Genomic DNA, 27,684 nt, shown 5'->3' on the forward strand with positions numbered 1-27,684 from the left:
GTGGCTCTGGTCGCAATATGGCGACGCCCAGGATGGTCGCAACATGGCAACGCCCAGGATGGGCAGAGCATCGCCCCCTGGTGGGCAGAGCGTCGCCCCATGGTGGGCATGCCGGGTGGATCCCGGTCGGGCGCATGCGGGAGTCTGTCTGACTGTCTCTCCCTGTTTCCAGCTTCAGAAAAGAAAATGAAAAAAAAAAAAAAAAAAAAAAAAAAAAAGAGAAAAAGAACCAGCTCCTTGTTCTATTAATTTTTTCTATAGTTTTTCTGTTCTCTATTTCATTTATTTCTGCTCTGGTTTTTATTATCTCCTTTCTTCGCCTGGTTTTGGGTTGTCTTTGTTCTTCTTTTTCTAGTTCCTTAAGGTGTGAAGTTAAGTGGTTCACTTGGGCTCTCTCTTGTTTGTTCATATAGACCTGAAGTGATATGAACTTCCCTCTTATCACTGCTTTTGCTGCATCCCATAGATTCTGATATGTCATATTGTCATTTTCATTTGTCTGTATATATCTTTTGATCTCTGCACTTATTTCTTCTTTGACCCATTCATTTTTAAAAAGTATGTTGTTTAGTTTCCACATTTTTGTGGGATTTTTTTCCTCTTTTTTGCAGTTGAATTCTAGTTTCAAGGCTTTATGATCAGAAAATATGCTTGGTACAATTTAGATTTTTCTGAATTTGCTGATGTTGTTTTTGTGGCCCAACATATGGTCAATTCTTGAGAATGATCCATGTACACTGGAGAAAAATGTATACTCAGTCACTTTGGGATGAAATGTCCTGTAGATGTTTATCATATCCAGGTGCTCTAGTGTTTTGTTTAAGGCCACTATATCTTTGTTGATTCTCTGTTTGGATGACTGATCTAGAGCCGTCAACGGTGTATTGAGGTCTCCAAGTATGATTGTATTTTTGTCAGTTTTTGTTTTAAGGTCAATAAGTAGCTGTCTTATATATTTTGGTGCTCCTTGGTTTGGTGCATATATATTAAGAATTGTTATGTCTTCTTGATTCAGTGTCCCCTTAGCCATTATGAAATGGCCATTTTTTTCTCTGAGTACTTTTGCTGTCTTGTAGTCAGCATTATTGGATATGAGTATTGCTGCACCTGCTTTTTTTTGGATGTTATTTGCTTGGAGTATTGTTTTCTAGCCTTTCACTTTGAATTTGTTTTTATCCTTGTTACTTAGATGAGTTTCCTGTAGGCAGCATACAGTTGGATTTTTTTAAATCCATTCTGCTACTCTGTGCCTTTTTATTGGTGAGTTTAATCCATTTACATTTAGTGTAATTATTGACACTTGTGAGTTCCCTATTGCCATTTTATATATTGCTTTCTGTTAGTTTTGTGTCTTGTTTGATCCTTCTCTTTTGTTTTTCTATCTTTTGTTTTTATTTGGTTGTATTCCATACATCTTTCCTCTGTTGCTATCTTTTTTATCTCATGTGCTTCTGTGGTGGTTTTTTCAATGGTGGTTACCTTTAAGTAATGAAAAGGGTTCCTACCCTGTTCATTGTAGCACACTATTTTGTGAGTACTTTTGCACTCCATCGTCCTTTGCTACTGTTAATCTCCATCTTCTCCCCCCCTTTCTTTTTGTTGTTTTCACAGTTTAAATTTGGTTTTTATTGTGTTCTTCTTGGAGCTTTTACTTGTGGCTTTGTTTTTTTTTGTTCTTTGTATCTGATTGGAGAACCCCCTTTAGTAATTCCTGGAGTGGGGGTTTTCTGATGATAAATTCCCTCATCTTTTCTGTATCTGTGAATGTTTTTATTTCTCCTTCATATTTGAAGGCTAGCTTTGATGGGTATAGTATTCATGGCTGAAAGTTCCTCTCTTTCAGGACTTTAAATATTGGGGTCCACTCTCTTCTAGTTTGTAGAGTTTCTGCTGAGAAATCTGATGATAATGTAATGGGCCTTCCTTTATATGTTGTATTCTTCTTTTCCCTGGCTGTCTTGAGAATTTTTTCTTTGCCATTGGTTTGTGCCCATTTCATTATGATGTGCCTTGGAGTAGGTTTCTTGGGGTTAAGAAAACTTCGAATTCTGTTTGCTTCTTGAATTTGAAGCTTTAGTTCTTTCCACAGGCTTGGGAAATTCTCATTTATTATTTGTTTGAGTATGTTCTCCATTCCATTTTCTCTCTCTTCTCCCTCTGATATACCTATTATTATTATGTTATTCTTTTTGATGGAGTCAGATAATTCTTGTAGGGCTATCTCATTTTTTTAAATTTTTGAGTCTCTTTCTTCTTCTCTCTGTTGTGCCTCAAGTTGCTTGTCTTCTATTTCACTAATCCTCTCTGCTATCTGGCCTGTTCTATTAGCTAAGCTTGTTACCTCATTTTTCAGCTCGTGAATTGAGTTTTTCATCTCTGTTTGATTTGTTTTTATAGTTTCAATTTCCTTGGAAATATATTCTTTGTGTTCATTGAGTTGTTTTCTGAGCTCCCTAAATTGCCTTTCTGTGTTTTCTTGTATATCTTGAAGGATTTTTAGGATTTATATCTTGAATTCTCTGTCATTTAGCTCCAAGGTTTCCAATATATTAAATTTTTTCTTCATACATTTTTCCTCATCTTGCTGTGTTACCTCTCTTTCTTTTGTATCCACGATATTCGATTTTCTTTTTCTTAATGGCATCTGAGGGTGGTTTTGTTGATAGTATTAGTGAGATTTAATAAAGAATAAAATGTTTAAAAACTAAAAAATTGAAAAAAGTTGTTCTTTTTAAAAAAAATTAATAATGAAATAAAGAAAAATAAAATAAAAATTAAAAAAAGGAAATTATTCCCCCCCTCCTTTTTTCCTCTCCTCTCCCCTCTTTCTTGAGAAAATCTTGTGGTGAACTGTGAATTATATTGTATTAAATAGAACAAACAATGCCTGTAATGGAGGGCCTGAATTGGGGAAAAGTGATAAAGGAGAAAAAAAAAAAGAAAAAAAAAAGGGGGGTATGGACCTACAAAAAGAAAATAAGGAAAAAATTTGGGTCAAGAATAAAATGATTTGCTTTTAGGTGTTGGTTGACTAAGAGTTATGATGAGAGAAATAAGAGGGAAACAGGAAATGGGGGGACAAATTAAAAAATTACTATTTTATTTAGTGGAGTAAGAACTAGATAAAATGAAGAGGCAAGGATGGGAGCACTGCTAGTGAGTTAAAAAGGTGATGTAAAATCCCCCCAAAATGCCACAAACATAAGTTTGAGTCCCAGATAAGATAATTTGTTCATTATTGAGGCTTGAATGAGAGGAAACATAAAGGAGAAAGGAAGAAACTAATATAGAGGGAGAAAAGAAAGAGAGAGAGAGAGAAAAAAAGAGGGAACCACTAAAAGAAGAAAAAAGAAAAAAGAGGAGAGAGAGAGAGAGAGAGAGTTAAGGTTTTGGAGTGCAACCCTCATAGAGAGAAAGGAAGAGGAAAGAAAAGATAATGGGAGATGTAACCCTTATGGGTAGTGTAGTTCAAGTAGAGGAGAGAGTAAGGCCGGCAGAGAGTTAAATGACCAAATTGGAGGAGGAAAAAAAAAATTAAGAATGAAGATAAGAGAAACAAACGAACAAATATAATAAAATGGGATAGGTTATAAAGTCTGCGGATTATTCTTGATTTTAAGAGGTTATCTTCTTGCTTTTCTTTTCTCTCCCTCTTCCTGGTCAGTGACTCTGTACCCCGGGTTCTGCCCCTTTGGCATGCTCAGGTAGAGGTTTGCAGTTGATAAGTCTCTATGGCGATGTCATGTATTGTGCTTCAGTCTCGTTGGCTGTCGAGGCTCATTAGCATTTATAGGCTCCAACAGTGAGAGAGTCCGTGTTCCTGGAGCCTCTCTCCTAGTCTTTCCTTCCTCAATTAGTAGCCTGATAATCCAGCTATGGGGTTGCTGCTGCCTCTGCCTGGATCGTAAGAGGCTCAAAGAGCTGGCAACTCCCCACTCTATTCCCACTCAGCACAGGGCTCTGAGTAAGGCTCAGTCAGTCAGAGCTGCTAGCATAATCAGGCGGGGCTTCTGCCCACTCAAAGACCTCTGGCTCTGCCACTCTGTCCGGTAACACGGGCGGGCGCCCACTCCCGAGGCGCTTGGAGGTAACTCTCGCTCACTATCTGCATGCACAGACCAGGATAACAGGCCGGCAGTCTCACACTCTGAGTGAAACCCCCACCCGCACGGAAAAGGTCCAGCATTGGAATTGGCTCTCGCTCCGTCCCCGTGCGCGGCTTTTTCAAGGCGCTGGGGCAACCTGAGATTCTGCTTTTGGCCCACGCAAAGGCCCCTGACTCTGCTCCTCTGTGGGATAACAGAGGCACACAATGCCGAGGCACTTGGAGGAATCTTTCACTCACTCTCCGTGCGCACAGACCAGGATATCAGGCCAACCACCTCTCCCTCTGAGTGAAACCCCCACCCACACCGAAAAGTTTCAGTGTTGGAATTAGTTCTTGCTCCCTCCCCATGTGCGGCTTTCCCAGGGTACTGGGGCAGTCCGGAGATTTTGCTTTCAGCCCACACAAAGGCCTCTGACTCTGCCTCTCTGTGGGATAACAGGGGCACCCACTCCCGGGGCTTTGGAAGGAATCTCTTGCCCACTCTCTGCGCGCGCCAACCAGGGGATCAGGGAAAATGGCTGCCCCACTTGTCTTTCTTTGTCTGAGTTTGGTGCGAGTGTTAGCTTGTATTGCCCGGGTTGCCACAGGAACAGTTTTTCCTCGGCTTGGATCTCCGTGCCACCGCCTGGTTCGGCCGTTTGTGCCGCGGCCTAGATCTATTCACCCCCTTTTCCTGCCTTAGTTTCTATATTCTCAGTTCCCAGTGAAAGCCGCCCTGTTTAGGTTAGTGAGGAAGGCGGAGCATTTCTTACTTTCTATTTCCTTCGGGGTTTGGTTATATATTTAGCCAATTTTTTGCTCAACCATACCTTCGGGTGTATTGCGAAACATCTGGAGGCTCCAAGGATAGGTTTTTCTGTTTCTGGTTGAAGATCTTGTTGAGTTTTGGGGGAGATTTATCGGTATCGCTTCCTACCCCGCCATTACTCTGACGTCATCCGGAAATTCATTCTTAAGATGATCTTGATTCTTACTCAATAAAGTCCTCATTACAGCCCTGATCCCAGGTATTCAGAAGGACTTATGGTGAGACTGTTATTCTTTAATCAGTGGCTTGGGTAAGACTGAGCTCTCCAATTTATTCTTACTGTTACTAAAATTCCTTATTTTAGCTTTCACTATGGCTTCAGTTCAGACCTATCTTAGCCTTTTATTTTATTACATGCAGAGCATCAGAAGCAAATTTTGATTTATTTGTTTAACTCACACAATTGTACAAAGAAATGTCATTGCCCAGTCACTTCTAGAGACAGATAACTCTTCTAGCCTTTCTATAACTCCCCGTGTCTGTTTGATCGTGATTACAATAACTAGTGAGTAGCTACCTGTTTTAAAGTTTGGCTGCTGACAAAATATAGTATTACAGGTTTTTGCTGTGTACTATAATTTCGGAAGCAATCTCTTACATGCTTCTCTTTGATTCCTATAGTAACTCTAAGACATCAGCAAGATAAACATTACAATACTAATTAAAATTGAAGCAAAATAGAGCCAGGCCTAAATTTCTTATTGTATACGAAATTTGGGCACCATTAGTTAACATACAGAACAAAACTTGAAGGTTAGGATGAGAACACGCTCAGTTTCTCTGAGCTCGCTCCGATCCACGTTGGGCTTCCTTAATTTTTAGTCCAAAAGAAGCAAAAGGTAATAAATTCTATAAAACATGTAGGCTTCTCCAGAAGGCAACACACAATGCAAAGAAAGATAAACAAAGCCAGAGAGGCCCGAGAAAGACACAGTGCACACCCTGTGGTCTGCTATGCAATGCTTGCTTGGGGAGTGCTTTCGAGAATGTGTAAAAAGATTCGCTTTTACATACAGTCTGGAATTTAGAACGCCATCCCCTCTCGGTGTTGAGAAGGACGTTCGGCTGTGGTGGGAAGGAGGGTCAGGGGAGGGGAGCAGGTAAGACATTCACAATAGAGTGTAGCACTCCCCCCCCTTTTAGAGTTATATCACCAACAGTGAGGTGACTGTAGTTAGAATGAGTCGAATCAGCTATCCCTGAGGAGTGGTTTTAATTTTGATTTTTTTGGACATCAGTTTCTATATTTAGCTTTCTGAAATATTATTGTATTTGTTAGAAAAAACAACCAATAAATCTCAAAAGAGCGGGCTACCTAAAACATCCTTTTTAATGGATATCAGAACAAGAAAATAATTAACTATGGCAGGGGACATTGGCTGAACAGCACTAGACCAAGTGAGTATACCTGCTTCATGACTTGAAATGCATACCTATCCCTAAATAGTGAGCTCCTCAAAGGAGGGCCCAAATCTTTCTCACCCTTGAAATCTTGGCTCTTCAGTTCATGTTTTTTGTTTTATTAATCAAATTTGAAAAACAGTGTATCTATTTTGGCTGCCTTATACCAGAGGTTTGCAATATTCAGGAGAGTATGAGACATGTCAGGCAGAGCTCTGTGATTCACTCATACACAGAAAGGGATGGTCAGTGGGTGTTTTTGTCTTACGCGCAAATTTGTGTCAAGAGAGAAATTTTAGAAAAAGAGGCTTTGAAAAACTTGACAATTTAAATAGCAGGAGATCATGTTGAAGTTGTTAGATTATGCTGTATAATGTATAATAATTTCTTGTGATTAAAAAAAGGAGCAAGGTCTGATTAGAGAGAGAGAGAGACGAGAGACGAGAATGGAAGAGGAGGAGGAGAAGGAGGAGAGAAGCTCTGCTTGAGAACAGGACTTGGGAAGCAAGGGAGGGGATCTCTCTCTGCCCCCCACTTCCAGCCACCTCCACTTGTCCCCTAGGGAAGGCCTCACACCCATCTGCTGTCAGAGCTCCCCGACCCCACCCAACCCAGAAGCATATCGAAGGGAATTAAAAGCTGTGAGGACCAAGTGTCAGAGATGTTGCGGTGTTCTTTACTGGGGTTTTGTAGGCAGCCAGCACTCGTGTTTAGTGCAGTGTTTCCGACGGCTTTAGGCGACTCCTGTGTTTTGGTCGTTCGACCCCCACCGGGGTCGCGACCCACAGGTTGAGAACCGCTGGTTTAGTGATTGATTGGCCTTTGAGATCATATAAATCAGCAGCTTGATTTCCTAAAGCACCCTGATATCAGGCAATTTGTATTTCCCTGAGCATTTAGCTGTTTTATTCGGTTCTTACTCCAATATTCATTTTAATATGTCACCATGTCAATATCAAAATTTCTTAGATTTACCCATTTCTTGACTATGTTGAAAATCAGGATAACAGTTCTGCCACTTTGGGGGGTTATTTGGTTTTGTTTCTCTTTGTACATGACAAAAATAACAGTCACTGCTACAGCGCTGTGCCTTGTGACATTAAATATCTCTTTGGGGTCAGCTCTCTCGCTCACTTTCATTTCTCTGACAGTATGGAAGCTTCACACTCTCTTTAAAGGTATAGCTCTCTGAAAGAAAAAAAAAATACTGCTAACAAATTAATTTAGCAAACCAGAAAGAACAGCCTGATAATATTTAAATGTTAAATTTGACTAACGGGTTCTGTGAGGATCTTTCCAGACCGATCAAAATCCAAGTGACAGAGGCCACCGCTCTGTTGTAGGATGGAAAACAATAAAGAAATCATTGGTAGCTCGTGTGACCATGATGGCATGCTCCTTGTTTTTGATGTTAAATATTTGTCTACCAAAAATGTTCATTTTCAATAAATTTCCTTTGTTATTATTAGGGATGAGCATCCTGCTGGAGGGAAAACTGTTCTCTAGCTGTGTGCCGGTATGACAGCCAGTGAACTAGACTCTGGGTGCCACAGCACTAGAAAATATTAAGTGTTGGTCGCTGCTGTCATTTTCCATATTACTATTCCATGATTCCACCAATCCAGAGTCCACCTTCTAAAAACTACATCCGATGAAAGCATGCAGGTAGGAAGACACTGGAAATACATAATGAATTCTCAGTAATCTTACCTTTAAAAAAGGGCCTCTTTTACTTTATTTTGAAAATAGCAAGCCAATAAATAAAGGAATAAGTGACATCTTAAAGGTTCAAAGAATATGATTGTCAGAATTCTGTTTAATTACATAGTTACAGTTCATCACATAACAAAAATGTTAAGATTATATTACAGTGCTAACAATATTTAGTAACTCCTGGGTAAAACCCAGCAATTTAGATAGATGTTCACATCTCAATCATGCAAAGTTGTTGTGTAAATGAGTATTTTTGAACTGCTTTACTTTTTTATTTTTTTAAGTGATAGAGAAAATTTCAATATTGCACAACTATAAATGATCCTTCTGGTAGCAATCTCATTTGTAAATTTCTTATGATTATGAGTAAGACATGAATAACAATAGATAAGTATATCTATTGAGGGCTATGATATACAAATGATAAATTTAGAAAAAGGTAATTCTAAACTATATGTGTCATGTATTTTTACCAAGGAGAAAAATCACACAGACAGATTTTAAAATAATTTAATTTCCTAATTTAATTGTTGCCTCATTATTATAGTATTTTTTGTTCTGCCAGAAACTTCCATTTAAGTTATGAGAACACCATTCCTTCGTATTCCATTCCCAAAGTGGGTTCAGCTAGTATTTAAGAACAGATATCCCCAAATTATGATCTGGAATAGATTGTGATTAAAAATAAAGTCTGTCAAATCATATATTTTCCAAAAGAAGAAGCAGATTTGTAAAGGGTATTCTACTCTTTAAGGAGGGTGTAGGGTCCAAAGTTATTCTTATCAAAGTGATCATAAACAATTCTATTTAATCAATCACAAATGATATTCTTCTATAATTTACCATATAAGACTTTCACAAAGTATATATAAATTGATTTTAAAAGAACTTACAGAAAGCAAACATATAAGTTAATACATTTCGAAGATTTGTAGGGATACAGGTTTTGCAAAATGGGTTATTTCCGTGTGGACCCAAGAAAACGATAACTACATGAGGACAGACAGAATAGGTTATAGTCAAAATGTGTGTGTGTGTGTGTGTGTGTGTGTGTGTGTGTGTGTGTTAGGGTTGGTGTGAGGAGGGTGCTAAGAGAGGCATCCTGTCATCTGCAGCAAAGATGGTACTGGCTTGCATGCTCTCTATTAGAGAGTAGACTGACTTCTGGCTGTGATTTATGTACTGCTGCCTGTCACCACAGTGTCTCAGAACTGAAAAGAATCTCTGTTCTCTGGTGCAGGTCTTCATAAAAATTAGGAGCTTCTTTTTCTCTACTCAACTACTGACACACATACACACACACACACACACACACACACACACACACACACACACATATATATATATATATTTTATAAAATATATATATATTTTATAAGAATAAGCATTGTTCATTGAATTATGTAACAGATGTGTAAATCTGAATTTGATGACTCAAATAATTTCATAGGGACCTACATCATGTTAATTTCTGATTTATATTGAATATAAAAATACTAGAATCATTTTATTCTTTATTTTCCCCTGCCCTTCAACCCCTCTGACAAATAGTTCAAGATACTGAAAAGTCGTAACAACATCTCCACAACGTTTTCTTCCAGAGAAAAACTGCAGTGACTTAAAAAAAAATCATTATCTCAATCTTTTTTTCCTGAATTTGGGTTTTTGAATTTTGGGTTCAAAATTTGGGTTGAAATTAAGCAACTCTTATGGAGATGTGAGTCACTTGTGTGAATTCAGACAGCAATCAAATTCCACATGAACAGAGCTAGAGGGTCAGGGGAGAGACCTTGCTTTATTCGACACACTATTCTGTGTCTACAAAATGGTTGGTTTGATGTTGTCCTTAAGTCTAAAATCATCCAAAAAAAAGCAGAGAACAGATTGAGGAAGTGCATTGTCTCAAGTAATAAAATAAGCCCAGAACATGACATATAGACTAGGGTTGCAGGCATAGAAGGTAGGCAAAATAATTTAGTAAATAGAGTTATCAGTAGGAAGTTGACATTTCCTATGACAAGCATATTTTTTTCCTTGAAATGTTTACAAGATATTAAAGCTTTAAACTAAGGAAAAGTGCATGAAAAATCACAAGTAAAATGTGGATTTCATATTATTTAGTCATTTTAACTTCTAATTTATCTGAACTTAAAATATCTAAACTTAAAATTAATTTAAATAAGTGCCTATGTAAGTGTGTATAAGGAAAAATTTGATGTGCGGTATTTTAAAGTAAAAATAAAAAAGTCATTCCTCAAATTTCAGTTGAAAATGGAAGCTTTTTGACATTTGCATAAAAAAAATGTAGCCCTGATGTTATCAATTCTCTAAAAAAGTTGTGACAGATGACATAAATAATTAAACCAAAATGCTACAGAGTAATAAAACCCCTCCAAATAATAATCACAATTACATTATCATGAATTAGTACAAATACAAAACATAGACACTTACTTTATATATATATATATATATATTTAGTTTGACCATCACGTTAGAAAAAAAATAAGTCAGAATTTCCAACAAAGAACTGGATGACAGTGTTAAGAATAGGAACACTTAGAGCAATCATTCATGACCTACAATACATCTAAGGAACTGCCCCAAACAGCCTCTCTATTGACAGAGCTGGTGATGAGTCCATGAAGAGTTAGGAACATTTGAAAAATATGAGAAAACACTTCAATGTACAAAGGCCTATTTACTCACAGGCCACGTGACCTTTCTCAACTTCCACTGCGTGTTCCTGGGAGATGGGAGGGGGCCACGGAAACATTCCTGGACCAGGCACCTGCTAGCTTCCCACTTCCTGACCGTTATTTTGCCTTTGAACAAGTTATGAGCATCTGTGGGTTTCGGTTTTCTCCTGAGTGGAACATTCAGTGGAACTTTTCTTCTATGTGATGATCACTTCCAGAGCTAGCTAGCATCCTTCCTAACTAGAACGTGTCCCAAATTTCATGATACTTCTGCCAGAGTCTACCAACTACCTAATGCCTCATCTCGTTGGGATAAATTATAGCAATGATCAACAAATTCAGATTCTCCAGTAAGAAAGTAAGGACTTGTGGTTGTCTGGGGGAGAAAAAGGTGGGTTAAGTTTTCAAGTACATTGTGGAGCACCCACACGTGGGGCTGTGCCTCACTTCTGATACATTCGGTCCCCAGCCTGACTCCCTGATGATATATCTTCATGCCGAAACTCCAATGAGGGCGACCCTACAAAAATGATCCTCATGTTCCTGTAGAGACATTTGACCATGGGCATTCTTGTTGCATGTTCTTTGGTGTTAAATGATTTTCACTCAAATAAAGAAGCATAGTTGTTGGTAATGGGTCTTCTTTTTGCAGTAGCTTCTAAATTGATATGATGAATGTTGTCTCACACCCTTCACACTAGTGAAACTAGTAAAGAAGGCCCAGTTTGGGACATGGAACCACTCTTAGAATGCTAAGAAAGTACGTGAGTGTTACTCTGGACATTTCATTGGAGTCTTTATAATCTTATCTAAATGGTTGCCCTCCTGACTAGTTCAGTTGTCCTTTTCAACCCTCCATGGGAAATTGTACTCCATAAATTTCACCAGCTAGAAATTCATTGGTGTGGCTTATCACCTGTTATTGTAATTATTAATGCATGTCTAGTAGGCAAATTTTTATGTATCTTGAGAAGGCTGAGGTTCAGGGATTGTAAAGTATAGTTAATTGTTGATAACTTGACATTACAAGACATTGATAGACATAATAGAATTGTAGGAAAATGCATTCTTTTCACTTTGAGCAGTTTTTAGTATAATATTTGTTATAACATGAAGCATCCAAGGCCTGTAGGCTCAGCCCTACTGATGGTATACTGCCCGTTTATTGTGCTGTAATAATCAAAACTGGCCTACAACCTTTTTATAAGTATAATTTGCTAAGCTTGTTTTCACTGTATCATTAATGGTCGATTTTAGGAACTGGCTCAAATCATTCTAGGGAATAGAGTACTCACAATTTTTCACAAAGCTTTCTGAGATACTGGCCAGAGAGTGAGGGGAAGTTGTCCATTTTTATGATGTGCTTTAATATCGACTACAAAGATAGCACATGCAATCACCTGGATCTGTAGCAACTGTTAGCAGGGTAAAGTGGTTAGTAAGTACACTGTGTCTATGGGAGGTAGAACTGGCTGACCGCTTTCTGGGTCCTGGGTGATTTTCAAACATAATTGCCCAATGAAGACAGAGAGAAATTGTACAAGATACCAGGATTAGTCCTCTAGTTACTACTTGGAGAAAAAGTCGAGCTTGACTTTTAATAAATACATTTCACTTTATTTCACATGCCCTATCAAACTGCATCTTCCCTAACATATAAGTAAATATATATTTCTTATTTCATTAAGTTCAAATTGTGGCAGTCACCAGAACCTAGTGACTCACAAATATTTGCAACCCCCATAAATAAATTAGTTCTGAGCGTCCACTATTCATTCTATGAATAACTGAACATTGTGTTTTCTTTTTTCCTCCCATCAGCATAGTAAGCTATTGTGTTAAAGTTATTTTGTACTTTTTTGCATATTTTAAATATAATGTCACTTGTACAACAATTAATATTATTGGAAAAAAATTGGGGACATAAAACATAAATCCCCCTTCTGTAATCTTTGTGTAAAGTGTGTACATTCCCCCAGGCTTTCTCTGGTCTTGTAAGAGCCTTTGTGACCCGTGTTGGGTTCTGTCATCATTGCCCTCTGCCCACCTGGTGTGGAAGCTGTGATCATCTTCATTCACCTGTCCCTATCTGGATGGAACCTTCAACTGAGTCACTTTCAAAAGGAGCCAAAAGTTGTCTTTGGTTCATAGCAAGTCTCTCCCTCCCAATGAAAGCATTACATATGTATCAAAGAGAGAATGCCATTTCTGGAGGGAGAAAAATGACTTGCGAAGTATAGAGACATCTTCAGTCAAAAACCTAGTGAGTGAGCCCAGTACATGCCTGTGGCCACTCTACTTGCTCCTGTGCAATTGATTTCACGAAGTTACAGAAGACTGATTCGGTAACTTTTCATTTTTGGTTTTTGTCAAAGATTTATCGGCTTGTCACTTTTATTACAATATGCTCACTGCTTTATGTCAAGTATATCAGTAATTTTGACTTGCCTACAATCGTTAAGTGTAGTTGAGGAGTATGTGCTAGAACAAATCTCTCCAAAAACGTCCCATGAGCTATTTTATAGCATTGTTCTCATTGCGATGAGAATGGATAAAAGCATGGGAAGGAGATTTCTGTCTCAGAGAGAGTCTTGCTACAACATGGTTTTCAGAGGGAACTGCCCATGGTTTTGCCTGGTCTTTGGTCCTCCCTCAGTTAATGCTCACTGCTACAATCATGAGAAAATGGTGTTTTTGCAGGACGTCATGCAGGTACGGTGTCTCCCACCCGATGGACACAGGAGCAGACTCATCTCATTAGCAGAATCCCCACCTTGGACCCGCTGTCAGTGCTCCAGGCACATCCACAAAGCTGAGACAGGAACTGAGACCCCTGAGGGCCTTTCCCCACGAGTCACTTTGGAGAAACCTGTGGTCTCCAAGCAACAGCTCGACTGAGTGAGCCTGTGAGAGTCTTGCTCTGAGCAAGATGCCACTAGGAGCTGTGCTCAGGCGGTCTCGGCTTGGAGTTGCTCTGGTGAGCTCCACTCGCGGCATCGCCAAAACGAATGCCACATGCTAAAGGAATGCAGAGGCGTTCAAGCTCCGAGAGCCGGGCTTTCAGGGGAGCCTCTGTCCTCTGCAGGGACCAGTCACCTGCTCTTCTGCTGCATTGGCACAACTCAGCGCCGAGCCTTTCAGCAACTTCCTTTTTATCCATGAAAGCTCAGGATAATTATTTCTTCCCAGCCACGTTAGCTCTTACGATTAGCATCTTGATAGGGGTTTTCATACTTATCTGAGAGCTGCAGAGTCTGGTAGTTGCTATGAGGGTGAATTTATCAAGGAGGAACCCTGTACCATTTCATTCTGTAGTCATTCTCTGAAATGAATTGTGGATCTGCATTCAGGTTATGGATAGGGATAGAAAAACATCCTACCACAGATCAGCCAAACAGGTGCGTTTTAACAGACTCACTTGAATAATTTGAAAGGTTTTGCTATTAAGGAAGAAACAAACACACCAGGTTTTCCTCTGACGTGGCCCAGACTCACTGCTGTTCCAGCCCCTGGGAGTATCGCGGAGCTGGCCATCCTGGGCACCTGGAATCAGATAATCAGGCAGAGTCATTTTTGGTTTTACTCAACTAAACTCCAAAATTGAGGGCAAAACTATGTTGAACTGAATTAGCCAAACTGCTTTCGTTCATGAGGAAATCACGCCTTCCCTTTGACACTCGAAGGTTGGCCATTAGTGTCAAAGATAAAAGAAAAAAAATTGTATTTAAACCACTCTCTCTTAGTGCCAGCCAACCGCATTCAGTAAAAGGAAAGGAAAGCCCAGCACTTCCTGGTGACACACTGAACAGCGAGTCCCCAGTGGCTGTCTGGGGAGAGCATGCGTGAGGTTTTCAATGATATCTACACTCCCGAGCCTGCTGTTCTCCTGACTGCAACAGAGCTCAGTTCTGGCAAAGGGTGTTTTTATCTCCTTCTTAAATGGCTTCTCATTTGGAGTCCTTTTTCTTGAGATTAAATGGGAGCTGGCTGTCGATCACACCTAATCTTTCCCACATCGCTCAGCAGGATGGCCACAGGGGAAACAACTATTGTCACCAGCAAGGGAACGTTAACCAGAAAGACAGTGCGGTGACGTGATGAGTAGGACAGCTAACCTGGTTTGCGTGCTTCCAAAGCATCCCCCACCTCACATTTTCCCGCTTGTCATCAGGGCAGACCTGACTATATAAATAGTTCTGCTAATAAGAAGCCTTTTTATTTTTACAGCACTGTTTTAAAAATAGCTACTCAACATAACACTCTTGGTTTTAATGCACCAAATTACGTTTTTTGACCATTTAAGTGAGCATGACCTGTCTCCCCGAGTACAGAGTTGATAACATTTGTTAGAGATAGAGGGATATAGCAAAATTCATATCTATATTTGTCTACAGACACACACACACACACACACATGCACGCGTGGACACACACACAAGTAGAGCTATAAGGCCCTGCTCAACAGTGTGTTCTAAATTTCATGTTTCCTTAATTGTCACTGGGCTTATTTATATGGAGAGTTAGGATGCCACTTGTAGAGCTTATTGGATTTGTCCCTGTGAAACCTTCCAGCCACACAGCTTGCGGTGGGTCACCTTTATGTCTAAGGACTCATCCTGTCATCATATGAAAGGACTAAGCTATGAGGACACCAACTGGGTAAACAACCCTGTGTGGGCAATGCTCACGGTACCCAGGCTGCTGTGATTGCCAAATCCAAAGACTTTTAATCAAAGAACTATTCATACAATTTGGACTCTATTTTTGTAAAACCTAGATGTCCCTCCCCCCAAGAAACTCAATAAATAAAGGACTTAGCCACAGAATCAAGGAAGTGGAACTCCAGATTTGAGCCTTCCACTGGGATGGGGGCTAGACGCGACCCATGTCAACTTCTACTGCAATTGGGCTTCCAAGAGGCAGAGGGCGCAATGACCACTCAAGCAGGTCCGGGACAGACTGTCTCTCTGGTCAGCAGTGGTTCTCTGTGTGTCATTGAATGAGGCTGGAGCTGTAGCTGAATCCATAGCTGCTGGGCCGGGACAAGGACTGTTGAGTCTCTTCGTTCTGCTCCGAGGCGTAGCTGGGAAAGGTCTGTGCCCGTGACATCTTCGAAGAACCAAACCCATGACCTGGAGAGGGAGAAAGGAAGAAGGGCTGTACTAAGAAACAGCGATAGCAAAACAAAAAAACACAATGAAAAAAAAAAAAGAAAGAAAAGAAAAACAGATCAGAGCTCACACTTCCTTCAGACTGAGCTCCGGTTAAGCGGGTAGAAATAGAGATGATGGTGACTTGTTCTATAATGAGTAAAAATGTAACCTACGGGACTTGTTTTTTTCCTCAGGCTGTTCTGTCAACCATCGTGGATGCCAGAGAGCCAGGTAAATTTCCTAAGGATCTGAAACTTCTACTCTCCTTCAGCTTTAGAAACCAAAGCAGATAAGCTCCTCCAAACACACACACACACACACACACACACACACACACACACACACACACACACACTAAAACCCACAAAAACTCACATTGTTTTTGATGGAGAGTCTGTATCCTGCTTTCTTTTCTTTTATAATCGCTTTCAGCATAGAGAAGCAAATTGCACACCTTCTTGAAACCTTTTCTGAGTAGGAAAACTACACTTCATCCTAAGCAGTAACCATCAATTATCAGGAAAAAGCTTTCACGGTGAGAGTGATCGGGGCCCTGGCTTTTCCTAGAGGGTTTGTGAGGAGCTGAACCCATTCTGTGATACAGTTAACCCAGATGATATACCTTTCTGGCTCCTAAAATAGCTCCCTAAACGTGAGATCTCACAGAAGACGTGTTTTCAGAAGATTCTCTTTCTGCTTTTTTGTCGTTCAGCTGCACCCCTGAGATGGAAAATTGGGCTAACATACACACAAAAAACCCAGAAATCATTACTGAAAAATGTGTCAGAATGTTTAGAATGTAGGGAGAAAGTGTCATTTCCAAGGCTTCTGATAAACGTCCTCCTCGTCCTTTGTGTTAAGCCGGGATTAATACTTCTTCATAGTTGGGAATGACAATTATCTAGTGCATGAGCTCAGTGGGAGAGAAGACCCAGTGTTGTTTGCATTTCATCCAAAATAGGGGATAGTCTGAGCTTGGTTTTTACTGTTTCGGGTGTTGGTGGGTGATAGATACATGAATTCACCAGAATTTTCAAGCTGTCCTTTTGCTGTTCCACTTGTCTATCTGACCCCATATTGCCTCTGAAACAGAAAAGTTTTAGGAAGCTGGTGAGCCGCCCCGAGGAGAAGCGTTCCAAGAAGCCGATATCATAAAACTGCAGAAGGAAGCATACCAGGACTTTTGACTCAACACCCACTTGCTTGAGACCCTTTTAACCCTATAAATTCATCTCTATAGCTTGTACTGAGGCTCTTCTCCCTGAGAGAAGTGCCCGGCAGGGTTCCTTTCTTCCTTTCAATAAAGCCTGTTACTCTGGTCTTTCGGACTCCCATGGATTCCAACATTTGGTGCTGAAACCCAGGACAGGGTACTAACTGCCTGGACAATCCCACTTTGCCGTCCAAATTTACAACCAGGGAAGCAGTGGACAGCGGTAGCTTGTCCGGGCTTACTCCCTGATTCTGTTTGGACGTGTAATTGTAGGTTGATTGGCTGGCAGTCTATCCCTGTCCTGAACCCCTGCTGGACCAGAATGGTAAGGAGTTTCTCCCTCCCCATCTCTGGTTGGCCTCCAAATTTCTCTCTAAAAACACCCCTTCCTGGTCGGACAGTTTTGACTTTGGACCCCATATCTATGAGTGGTCTGCCTCTACTCCTTTATGGACTTCTACGAAAGTCTAGGTGCACCTAGCCAGGCCCCTCTCCTATGTCCCGGGATCTCAGCCTTGGGGAGATGACCTCTTGTCTGAGACTCTCTCTCTACGGAGATTTTCTCCTCTCAGAACTGTGACTGAAGGCGGGGACGCCCCCTTCTCTCACCAGTCTCCTCTACTGTGGGCTCCTCTCAGTCTAAACCATCCAGCCAGGCTCTCCTTGGAACATGGGCTCCTCCCAATCTCAGGCCTCAGAGACTACTCCTCTACTCCTTCGGGACTACTCCTTCGGGACTCACCCTACTCTCTGAGGTTCAGAGTTTGGGAGGTTTGTACTCTGAGTGGCTAGCTTCTACGGACTTCCTCAAAAGTCTGGGCGCCTAGCCAGGTTGCTTTCTACTACCATTACAATATCCTAAGAAATCTTGACAATTTCTGCCACTGGATGGGGAGGGCATCAGAAATTCCTTACGTGCAGGCTTTCTTCTCCCTTTGTTCCTGTCCTTAATTTCTATGCCTCCTGTTCTAATCGCAGGCCGTTTTTGGCCAAAGAAACCTCACCTAAAACCTCCGTTCCTAATCTCTCCTTCTCCATGAACTCCTAACTCTCTCCCCCTCCTTCCTGACCCCTGAGGGCATCCCTTTCTTGGGACCCTTCTCTGGTTCCTCTGCAAATCTCTCTTCCCTCCAGAAAGCCCCCTCTCTTCTCTTCACTAGTTACAGACGGGCGGCTCTGTCTCTTTTTCTTCTTTGACCCATCACCCCCACCCCGCCAGCCTTCCACTACCCCTCATCCTCTCCCCTCTCCTCAGAGCTCTAAATCTTTTTAACTCCTCTAACAACATGGCACCACCACCAATCCTCCTCCTCCTCCTGCAGATTCTATCTTCCTTCTTTCCATCTAAGCTGTTCACACTGTCCATCCTTCTGCTTCCTCTCTTCCTTAACTGTGTCTGTTTCTAAGGCCTTAAACTAGGGGTCCCCAAACTTTTTACACAGGGGGCCAGTTCACTGTTCCTCAGACTGTTGGAGGGCTGGACTATAAAAAAAGCTATGAACACAGTGGTAGAGTGTTGGCCTGGTGTGCAGGAGTCCTGGGTTCGATTCCTGGCCAGGGCACACAGGAGAAGCGCCCATCTGCTTCTCCACCCCTCCCCCTCTCCTTCCTCTCTGTCTCTCTCTTCCCCTCCCGCAGCCAAGGCTCCATTGGAGCAAAGTTGGCCCGGGCGCTGAGGATGGCTCCATGGCCTTTGCCTCAGGCGCTAGAATGGCTCTGGTTGTAACAGAGCAACGCCCCAGATGGGCAGAGCATCGCCCCCTGGTGGGCATTCCGGTGGATCCCAGTCGGGCGCATGCGGGAGTCTGTCTGACTGCCTCCCCATTTCCAACTTCAGAAAATACAAAAAACAAAACAAAACAAAAAACCCCAAAACTATGAACAAATCCCTATGCACACTGCACATATCTTATTTTAAAGTAAAAAAACAAAATGGGAACAAATACAATATTTAAAATAAAGAACAAGTAAATTTAAATAAACAAACTAACCAGTATTTCAATGGGAACTATGGGCCTGCTTTTGGCTAATGAGATGGTCAATGTCCGGTTCCATATTTGTCACTGCTAGCTGTAACAGGTGATATGACGTGCTTCCGGAGCTGTGATGTGTGCATCCTGCATCACCGGAAGTAGTACTGTACGTGAGTGACGCCGCCACATACAATACTCCAGGATACATCTGCATCCTGTGCTCCTCTCACTGACCACCAATGAAAGAGTTGCCCCTTTTGGAAGTGCAGCGGGGGCTGGATAAATGGCCTCAGGGGGCTGCATGCGGCCTGCAGGTTGTAGTTTGGGGACCCCTGCCTTAAACCAATAATTACCTGCCTCTTAAACCAGGCTTACTCATCCCCATGACTCTCCCTGCAATACTCCCATCCTTCCTGCTCAAAAACCTTCAGGGGCTTATCACCTTGTACCAGACTTACACCTAACCAATGAGGCAGTAGTTCCCCTCCATCCAGTAGTCCTAATCTCTACAAGTTACTGTCACACATTCCCTCAAATACCACTCACTTCACAATCCTAAACCTCAAAAATGCCTTCTTTACCATTCCTCTACACCCTGATTCTTACTTTCTGTTTGCCTTTACCCGGACACTAATACAGCCCAGCAACTTACATGGACTGTCTTACCCCAGGGATCAAAAACAGCCCACACCTGTTTGGGCAGGCACTAGCTCAGGATTTAGCAGCATGTAATCTTAAAACTAGTACTCTCTTATAATATGTAGATGACCTACTCCTCTGCAGCCCCTCCCTGTTAGCCTCAAGAAGACACACCTCCACCCTTCTTAACTTCCTCACCATGAAGAAATATCGCATCTTCTCTGCTAAGGCTCAATTTCACTCTTAGTCCGTAGTCTATCTGGGCATCACCTTAACCCCCACCACCTGAGTTCTCACCCTAGATCGAACTCAAACTCTCCGCAGTCTCCAACCACCTACCACTGCAGATCAAATCTTTTCTTTCCTCAGTCTAAAAGGCTTCTATAAACACTGGATTCTCAATTTTGCTCTTTTAGTCAAGCCCCTCAGTGAGATCTTCTGAGCATGGCTTTTAAAGTCTATAATGGCCAAAGAAGTAACAGAAAAGGCAAATAAGGCCCAAAAGAGGTCAGGAAATACCAGCTTTTGGCATACGCTCTTAAAGACTCCAGTGCCCTAAAGGGCTTCATAGGATTCCATCAGGGCCCTGCTTCAGAGTGGAAAGAAAGGTCATTGAACTGTAGCCTGCAATGCTTCCCGGCCACCTCTGCTGTAGAAAGAGGGACATGAGAAGGTAAGCTGCCCCCTTGCTCCATGGAGGGAGGGTTCAGTCTCTTCAAGCCCTGCTCCAGCTATCTGTGACCTGACCTTGCCTAGCATGCTGGGAATTGCCACTGAAGGCCCAAGGACATCATTCGTGAGCCTAAAGTATTTCTTTCAAGTAGCAGATAAACTAATCTCACTTCTTGTAAACACAAGGGCCATCTACTATGCCTTGCCTGAATATTTGAGGTTTATTTATCCCTCAAAGATCTCTACTGTGGGTATTGACAGTCTGATTTTGTTACTTTATTTAATGTATAGCATCTCCTTTATTCTTCTTATCTCAATGCCCCATGCCTATTATAGGCTGGGACCTGCTGCTAATTCCAGCTAGAAGCAGTGGTCACTAGGACTTAAACTCTTAACTACAAAGTGTAGAAATGTAACCACCATTTCCCTAAGTACTTGCAGGATTTACAGGTTACTCAGCAAACCATTTAAAAACTGTCCAAGAGGAGCTTCCAGCATTACATCACCCAAGGACTGACTTTCATGTGGACATGTCCACACACCATGATCCTAACAACTCCCACTGCTGCTAAGGGTGGCTCTTTCCTCCACTCTTACCATCTGGAGCTCAGAAACAGAGAAACAAAACCGACCCCTTGTCCTTCTATTCTCTATTCACCTCTCAACCTACCTCACCCAATCAGGTGCTTTCTACTTGTGTGGGACCAACACCTATATGTGTCTCCCTACTAATTAGACAGAAACCTGTACCCTAATCTATCTCACCCCAAATATCAACCTAATCCCACCCCATAAGCCTCTTCCAGTTCCTAGTACACTACCCGTCAATCTAAGGACCAAACGAACTGTACAGGTTCTTGTTGCTTTAGAAATCTCTACAAAAGTGGGTCCAGGGGCATGGGGACTGGCCACTTCCCTGTCTTATTCCCCCCCCCCTTCTCGCTGAAGCCCAGTGAATTCGTAAACATGGAATCAGTGGTTTCACACAAACTGGGTGTCTTCACTATTGCCTTTTATTGGTCCACACACCCTCCTATTTATTTTTCTAACTTTTGAACCCTGCCTCTTACATTTGTTCACTAGTTTCTTACAGAACTTCATGCAGACCTTCGCCAATCAGAAAACTGGAAAGATCTACCTAACCCTACACACCAACCCTGAAACCTGCCCTCACAAAACAAAAAATCTGGAACCCTATAAAAACATCCCTACTCCAACTGCCCCAGGGAGAGGTTCATGAAGGAGGCCCCAATAGGGATAACAGCAGGAAGTAGCTCCAGAAGATGGCTGATCCAAGACAAACCTCCTTCCTGAACCTCTTACCCTTTCCTTCCCCCCACCTCTTTTTTCTTTTATCATACCACAGAGTTGAGAAATGATAGATACATGAATTCACCAGAACTTCCAAGCTGCCCTTTTGCTGTTTCACTTGTCTATCTGACCCCACCCTTACTTACTGGACTATTGCCCCTGAAACAGAAAAGGTCTAGGAAGCTGGTCAGCCGCCCTGAGGAGAAGCGTTCCAAGAAGCCGATATCATAAAACTGCAGAAGGAAGCATACCAGGACTTTTGACTCAACACCCACTTGCTTGAGACCCTCCTTTTAACCCTATAAATTCATCTCTATAGCTTGTACTGAGGCTCTTCTCCCCGGGAGAAGTGCCCGGCAGGGTTCCTTTCTTCCTTTCAATAAAGCCTGTTACTCTGGTCTTTCGGACTCCCATGGATTCCAACAGTGGAGAGGCCTCAAGGGAAGGCAATTTGTTATGCAGAAACAGGGACCATCTGGCCAGGTCCTCAGGTGGTGCTGTTCTTCACAAGGTCAAGGTCACGCACGGGTCATTGTCAGGTGTGCTTTCTCCAAGGAATCTGAAGCTTGGGATCCAGGGAGGAAATGCAAGTGGATTAGGTCATCCAAAACTAATTAATCTGGTAGGACCTCTTAATGTGGAAATCATGTGAGAGTCAAATCTTAATTGCCACATAAAAATCGTTTCAGACTCCCCGTCGGCCAAATTCTCTTGTGAAGACTCAACACGAGCAGATCAGGGAGGAGAGGCGCGTGGGCCGTTCTTTCCGGCCTGCCCTGTGGTTCTGGTAAGTGATATATTTTTTAAAGACTTTATTTATTCATTTTAGACAGGAGAGAGAGAGAGAGAGAGAGAGAAGGGAGGAGCAGGAAGCATCAACTTCCATATGTGCCCTGACCAGGCAAGCCCAGGGTTTTGAACCGGCGACCTCAGCATTCCAGGTCGATGCTTTATCCACTGCGCCACCACAGGTCAGGCCTGCCCTGTGGTTCTGTACCGTGGCCTCCTTCCAAGCTTCCAGACTTTTCTGCTCCCTTCCCCCTCCACCAAGGCCCCCAAACCCCACTTTGCTCCTTAGGCCGAGGGCAGCCATGCTTCCTGCCCCTGCCCACCCTTCACCGTGCCTGTGAATGTGTCTTCTCTCTCCGATGGGAGACGCAGGTGCAGTGAGAAGTGCAGTGGGAGAGCAGGAGAGTGGGGAGGTCACCGGGAGGCTGGGGAGCTCAGCAGTGGGTGCTCAGGAGCCAGACCACCAGGTGCACCTGCATCCTCCGCTTCCACAAGGTGGAACCAACCTTAAGAGACTCACTCAGTTTTCTCAGGTTCCTAATCTGCACTCTGGGGGATGTTAACGTATCATATGGCTCTTTAGAGTGTGAGTCACCGTGTGTAAGTTGAATTCATACTCCTTAAGTCAGCGGTTCTCAACCTGTGGGTCGCGACCCCGGCGGGGGTCCAACGACCAAAACACAGGGGTTGCCTAAAGCCATCGGAAAATACATATTTATTATACAATACATTTTAAAATAAAATATGTATTTCCCGATGGCTTTAGGCAACGCCTCTGTTTTGGTCGTTGGTCCCCGGCCGGGGTCGCGACCCACAGGTTGAGAACCACTGCGTTAAGTGCTCTCACCAGAGTGAGAGATAGGAGGTCACTGCAGACTGCAGCAGGGCCATCGATACGAGCTGGTCAGTGATGGCCTCCCTACAGAGGTGGCATTTTGACAGGATGTTTATAGGACAAGGTTGTGACACACTGATTTTATATGGGAAAAATGACTTAGGATTTTTAACAATTTTGCCCCTTTATCTTACCATTGACTTGTTAGATAATAATTCACAGTTCCTTTAATTGGAGGTCCTGGCATTTATGAGCATAAACCAGGTGGAAATTCTCATGTTCGGGCTACATTCCAGGTCTTGGTTTTATCCTGTTATTATTTTTTAAAGTGTGAAGTACATGAATGAGAGCAATGCTGGAAATCACCTTCAATTCATGTTACCTGTGGGCTAAAAGCTAAGCTCAGGTTGCAGATTTGGATGCGTCTTTTTGCCTGTGAACACACAGATTTTCACCCTCAAAGCTTAGGTGTCCAGGGTCCACGACACAACTCATAATGGCCAACCTGTGCTAAAACAGCTCCAAACGGCACAGGGGAGACGAAGGCAGGGGCAGCGTAGTCCCTGACCTCACAGGGTTCACAAGCCACTTTGGGCATGGTCACCAGACAAGGCCAGGTCATGATGCATAGGAGATAAAGGGTCCGAGCCCAGTGCCAGCAAAGCTTAGAAGGACCGGTGACCACACCGCACACGCCGCCATGACCTTCGCGTCCCAGTGCGTGCAGACACCATCGCTGCCACGGACGGACTCCTGCGACCCAGGGACCTGCGTTCTCTCCAGCTCCGCCCCCGCCCCCTGTGCTTTGTGCCTCATTTGCCTCCCTGGACGGGGCACATTTCTCCAGCTGTTTCAAGGACTAAATGAAACACGCAGGAAGACACCTGGGTGGCTGGGCCCCTCCACAGAAGTTTGTTTTCTCCCTTCCTTCTCTGCAGAAGGGGCCGATGTTCTGTCAGACCTTCTGTCCACTGTCTGCACGTCCTCCACCATCGTGGTGTGTGTCATCCCCTCGCTATAGCAGGTCGGGAACACGATTCTCCTTCAAGGTCAGCATGGCTCCCCTCCTCGCCTCCCTGAACGACTGCTCATCTACCTGCTCGTTAAATGGTGACTTCTCCTGCCTCCACCACCTCGCTCCGCACCAGGCACAGATGAGGCCGTTTAATACTTATCAAAACACAACACGCCGCCCATCGCAACTGCGCGGAGGAAGGTTGAACAAAAGCTGTTTGCTTTGGGGCAACAAGGAGGATGAGAACAAAAGAGAGAAATAATTAAGCATTTTTCCTCCACAGTCGTTTGAGTGATGTCCTTGGGCACTGTTGATGGAAACAAAACAAACACAACAAAAATCAACTCTGCGGCTTGAATCACAAACTTGCTGGGGCATATGGATTCACTACACTAGACAGAGACTAGATGGAAATCCTTTCTAAACTTTCCCTGAAGCTCAGCCCACCAGGCAGATAAGGTGAAAATATACCCTGGAGGAGGCTATAATTAAGAAGCGACCCTGTTTGTTAACAGCTATGAGTATCTTAAAAGTCCTTTTGAATTTTGGTTTCTACTGCATGGTCTATTCACATTTGTTTTTTGTTGTTGTTTTTTTTGTATTTTTCTGAAGCTGGAAACGGGGAGGCAGTGAGACAGACTCCTGCATGAGCCCGACCGGGATCCACCCGGCACGCCCACCAGGGGGCGATGCTCTGCCCACCAGGGGGCGATGCTCTGCCCACCAGAAGGCGATGCTCTGCCCATCCGGGGCGTCACTCTGTCGCGACCAGAGCCACTCTAGTGCCTGGGGCAGAGGCCAAGGAGCCATCCCCAGCGCCCGGGCCATCTTTTGCTCCAATGGAGCCTTGGCTGCGGGAGGGGAAGAGAGAGACAGAGAGGAAGGAGAGGAGGAGGGGTGGAGAAGCAGATGGGCACCTCTCCTGTGTGCCCTGGCCGGGAATCAAACCCGGGACTTCCGCACGCCAAGCCAACGCTCTATCACTGAGCCAACCGGCCAGGGCCTATTCACATTTGTTTTAATAGAAAATAATTCTTAACTACCCATCTATGTATTCCTCCCACCCCCTTCTCCCCTTGTATACAAGCCCCAGTCTGAGAAATCTGATTCTGCTCCATGAACAAGGAAATTGTTGGTTAAAGTTTCAAGTATTTGCATTATTTGAACAAAGTGTGACACCTCCTATTGGGAAAACAGGCATATTAGGCTTGCTCGCTTGTACTTCGCCTGATGAGTGTGTGAGCAGGGGCAGCGCCACGTGTGTGCAGCTCTGCAGGGCTGCAGGTGCTTCGGCTCAGGGTGGATGGCGGATTGCGGATGGCCCGCCAGCCACTGGGAGGGGCTATTTTTGCTGTTTGTTTGCAGGAGAAGCGGTTTTCCTGCCCGTGTGCCTGTCTGCCTTTACGAGACTCTTAAACGGAATGGCCCGATGCTTTCCCGCTCTGCAGTTCCTCTACTGTCTGCCCACATCCAGTGCGGACCCGCCTGGCCTTGGCCACTAGCATCACACCTACCAACTCCTGAGACTGAAGCAGGCCACATGACAAGAAAGGTGAAGTCACCCTAGCCATGAAGGTGAGTCTTTCTTCTGCGTCATAATAGATTCACACCAAAATTAGTAGCATTGAATGGAAAAATGCATATTGTTCATTTTATGTAGTACCTAGCCTACAGTTATACAAAGACTGGTAAGTTAGCAATAACATTCTAACACTGAAAAGTATCTGACATCATGTAGTTTAAAATACTTTAATTTGCCTTAAAGATGGTTTAATTTGATTCACACAGAATTGCATTTTTAATATTTAATAAATTCTCTAGAATAAAAATAGTCCTATATTTATTATTCTGATTGATGTAGCATTCATATATTACTGTTGCTTGCATGTAATTTCTCTTGTATTCTAATTATATACTGGGATATTAATTTTCTACAACTGTGATCTCTTTGTAAAACTTGGCGGAACTCCTCAGTGTTAGCAGAATTCATTTGAATAATTGTGGAGTTTACAAGCAATCTGTGTCAGCCAATAAAATGAAATAATCTAAGTTAAAATATAACATGAGGAGTAGAGAATAAATAAAACAAAACTTTATTAATGTTGATCAGAGGGATGGGGAAGTATTATATAATGAAAAAATTCAGATACTTTTTTTTTACTGTCCTTTTTTTCTTTTTGAGGGGAAGAGAGAGAAAGAAGAGGGGGAAGGGTGGAGAAGCAGATGGGTGCTTACTCCTGTATGCCCTGGCCGGGAATTGAACCTGGGACTTCCACACGCCAGGCCAACGCTCAGGGCAGATATTTAGTTTTTGAACTAGAAATAGTTCACTGCTATTTTCAAGGGCTCAGTTATAAAATTTCAAATACAATGTTAATAAAATTTAAAAAATCATCTATTGATGTTTTTTTCTACTTTTACCTTTTGTTTGTATTTTTGAACATATTATTTGTAGATAGTTTTAGCAATCAAGGAACTATTTAAGATCATGAAGTAAAGTACTCCCAGTTCAGGTAGAAATCTGGTATAATTGAGGTATTTTAACATATTTACTAAAAAGTCACATTAATCTTCTAAAATCAGTAACAAAGTAAATATGAGCTGACTGTCCTTAAGATGATCTCTTAAGGAGAAAATAAAAATTTCATTTGCTATAATTTTTTTCTTAAAAATTAAAACCAATGCAAAGAAACATTTTTTCCATGAAAATGAGATTTCTCAACATAATATATACTTAGAGAACTGAGTTACCACAGAAATATTATAGCATAAATTACTGAATGTTACATAAGTTTACACAGAAGGAAATTTATAAAAAGCTTAAAGTAAATATGAGGAACATTAATAAAATGGTTTAAAATTTACTATCTGGTTTTCATATAACGTAGCATAGTTTTATTTTGCAGTAGATACAAGGTTAAGTTGCATTTAGTCTGAGGGTTTCTGAAATAAGTTTGAGAATACGTGTCAAAAATATGCTTAGCACTCGATAAAGATCTGGTTTTTCATTCATTCTCTGTAAGAATTTGCCTAGAGTTTTTCCTTCTAATAACTGGTTAGGTTGATTTTTTTTAGAGACCCGGAAAACAGTCTGATAATCCCAGATGTAAGTTTGATCTTATTGAGAAAGATCTACAAGTATTTCTTAGTATAAATCAATTCAGTATTCTAAGTTCTGAGTTATAGAATCAATAAACTATGCAGTAATTTCCAAACCTGAGAATTTGAAATCTAGATGATTGTCTGTTGATCCTGGAGAGTAGATATTGCAACGTGTCTGGATTAATATTAAAAACACCAGATGAATGAAGAATAAAAGAACAGAGGTTCAGGGACATGGATTCAAAGTGTATAT

General features: G+C 42.3%; 1 protein-coding gene across 2 annotated transcripts in view; it reads right to left on the bottom strand.

The window, feature by feature from the left end:
• Window positions 1–8,596: 8,596 nt before the first annotated feature.
• The window catches only part of DOK6 (docking protein 6), a 253,275-nt gene continuing 234,187 nt past the window's right edge, over window positions 8,597–27,684 (bottom strand). The window contains exons 8-9 of one of the 2 annotated variants that reach the window (XR_010747363.1): window positions 9,352–15,861; window positions 8,597–9,309 (exon numbers count right to left, since the gene is read on the bottom strand). Coding sequence is in view for 1 of the 2 variants with exons in the window: in XM_066352469.1 (XP_066208566.1) it covers window positions 15,722–15,861 (140 nt within the window). In the remaining variant the exon portion in view is untranslated. Of the gene's footprint in view, window positions 15,862–27,684 lie in introns of both variants that reach the window. The other variant, XM_066352469.1, reaches the window with a different exon arrangement.

Source organism: Saccopteryx leptura, chromosome 11 (genome assembly GCF_036850995.1).
Source record: "Saccopteryx leptura isolate mSacLep1 chromosome 11, mSacLep1_pri_phased_curated, whole genome shotgun sequence".
NCBI lineage: Eukaryota > Metazoa > Chordata > Mammalia > Chiroptera > Emballonuridae > Saccopteryx > Saccopteryx leptura.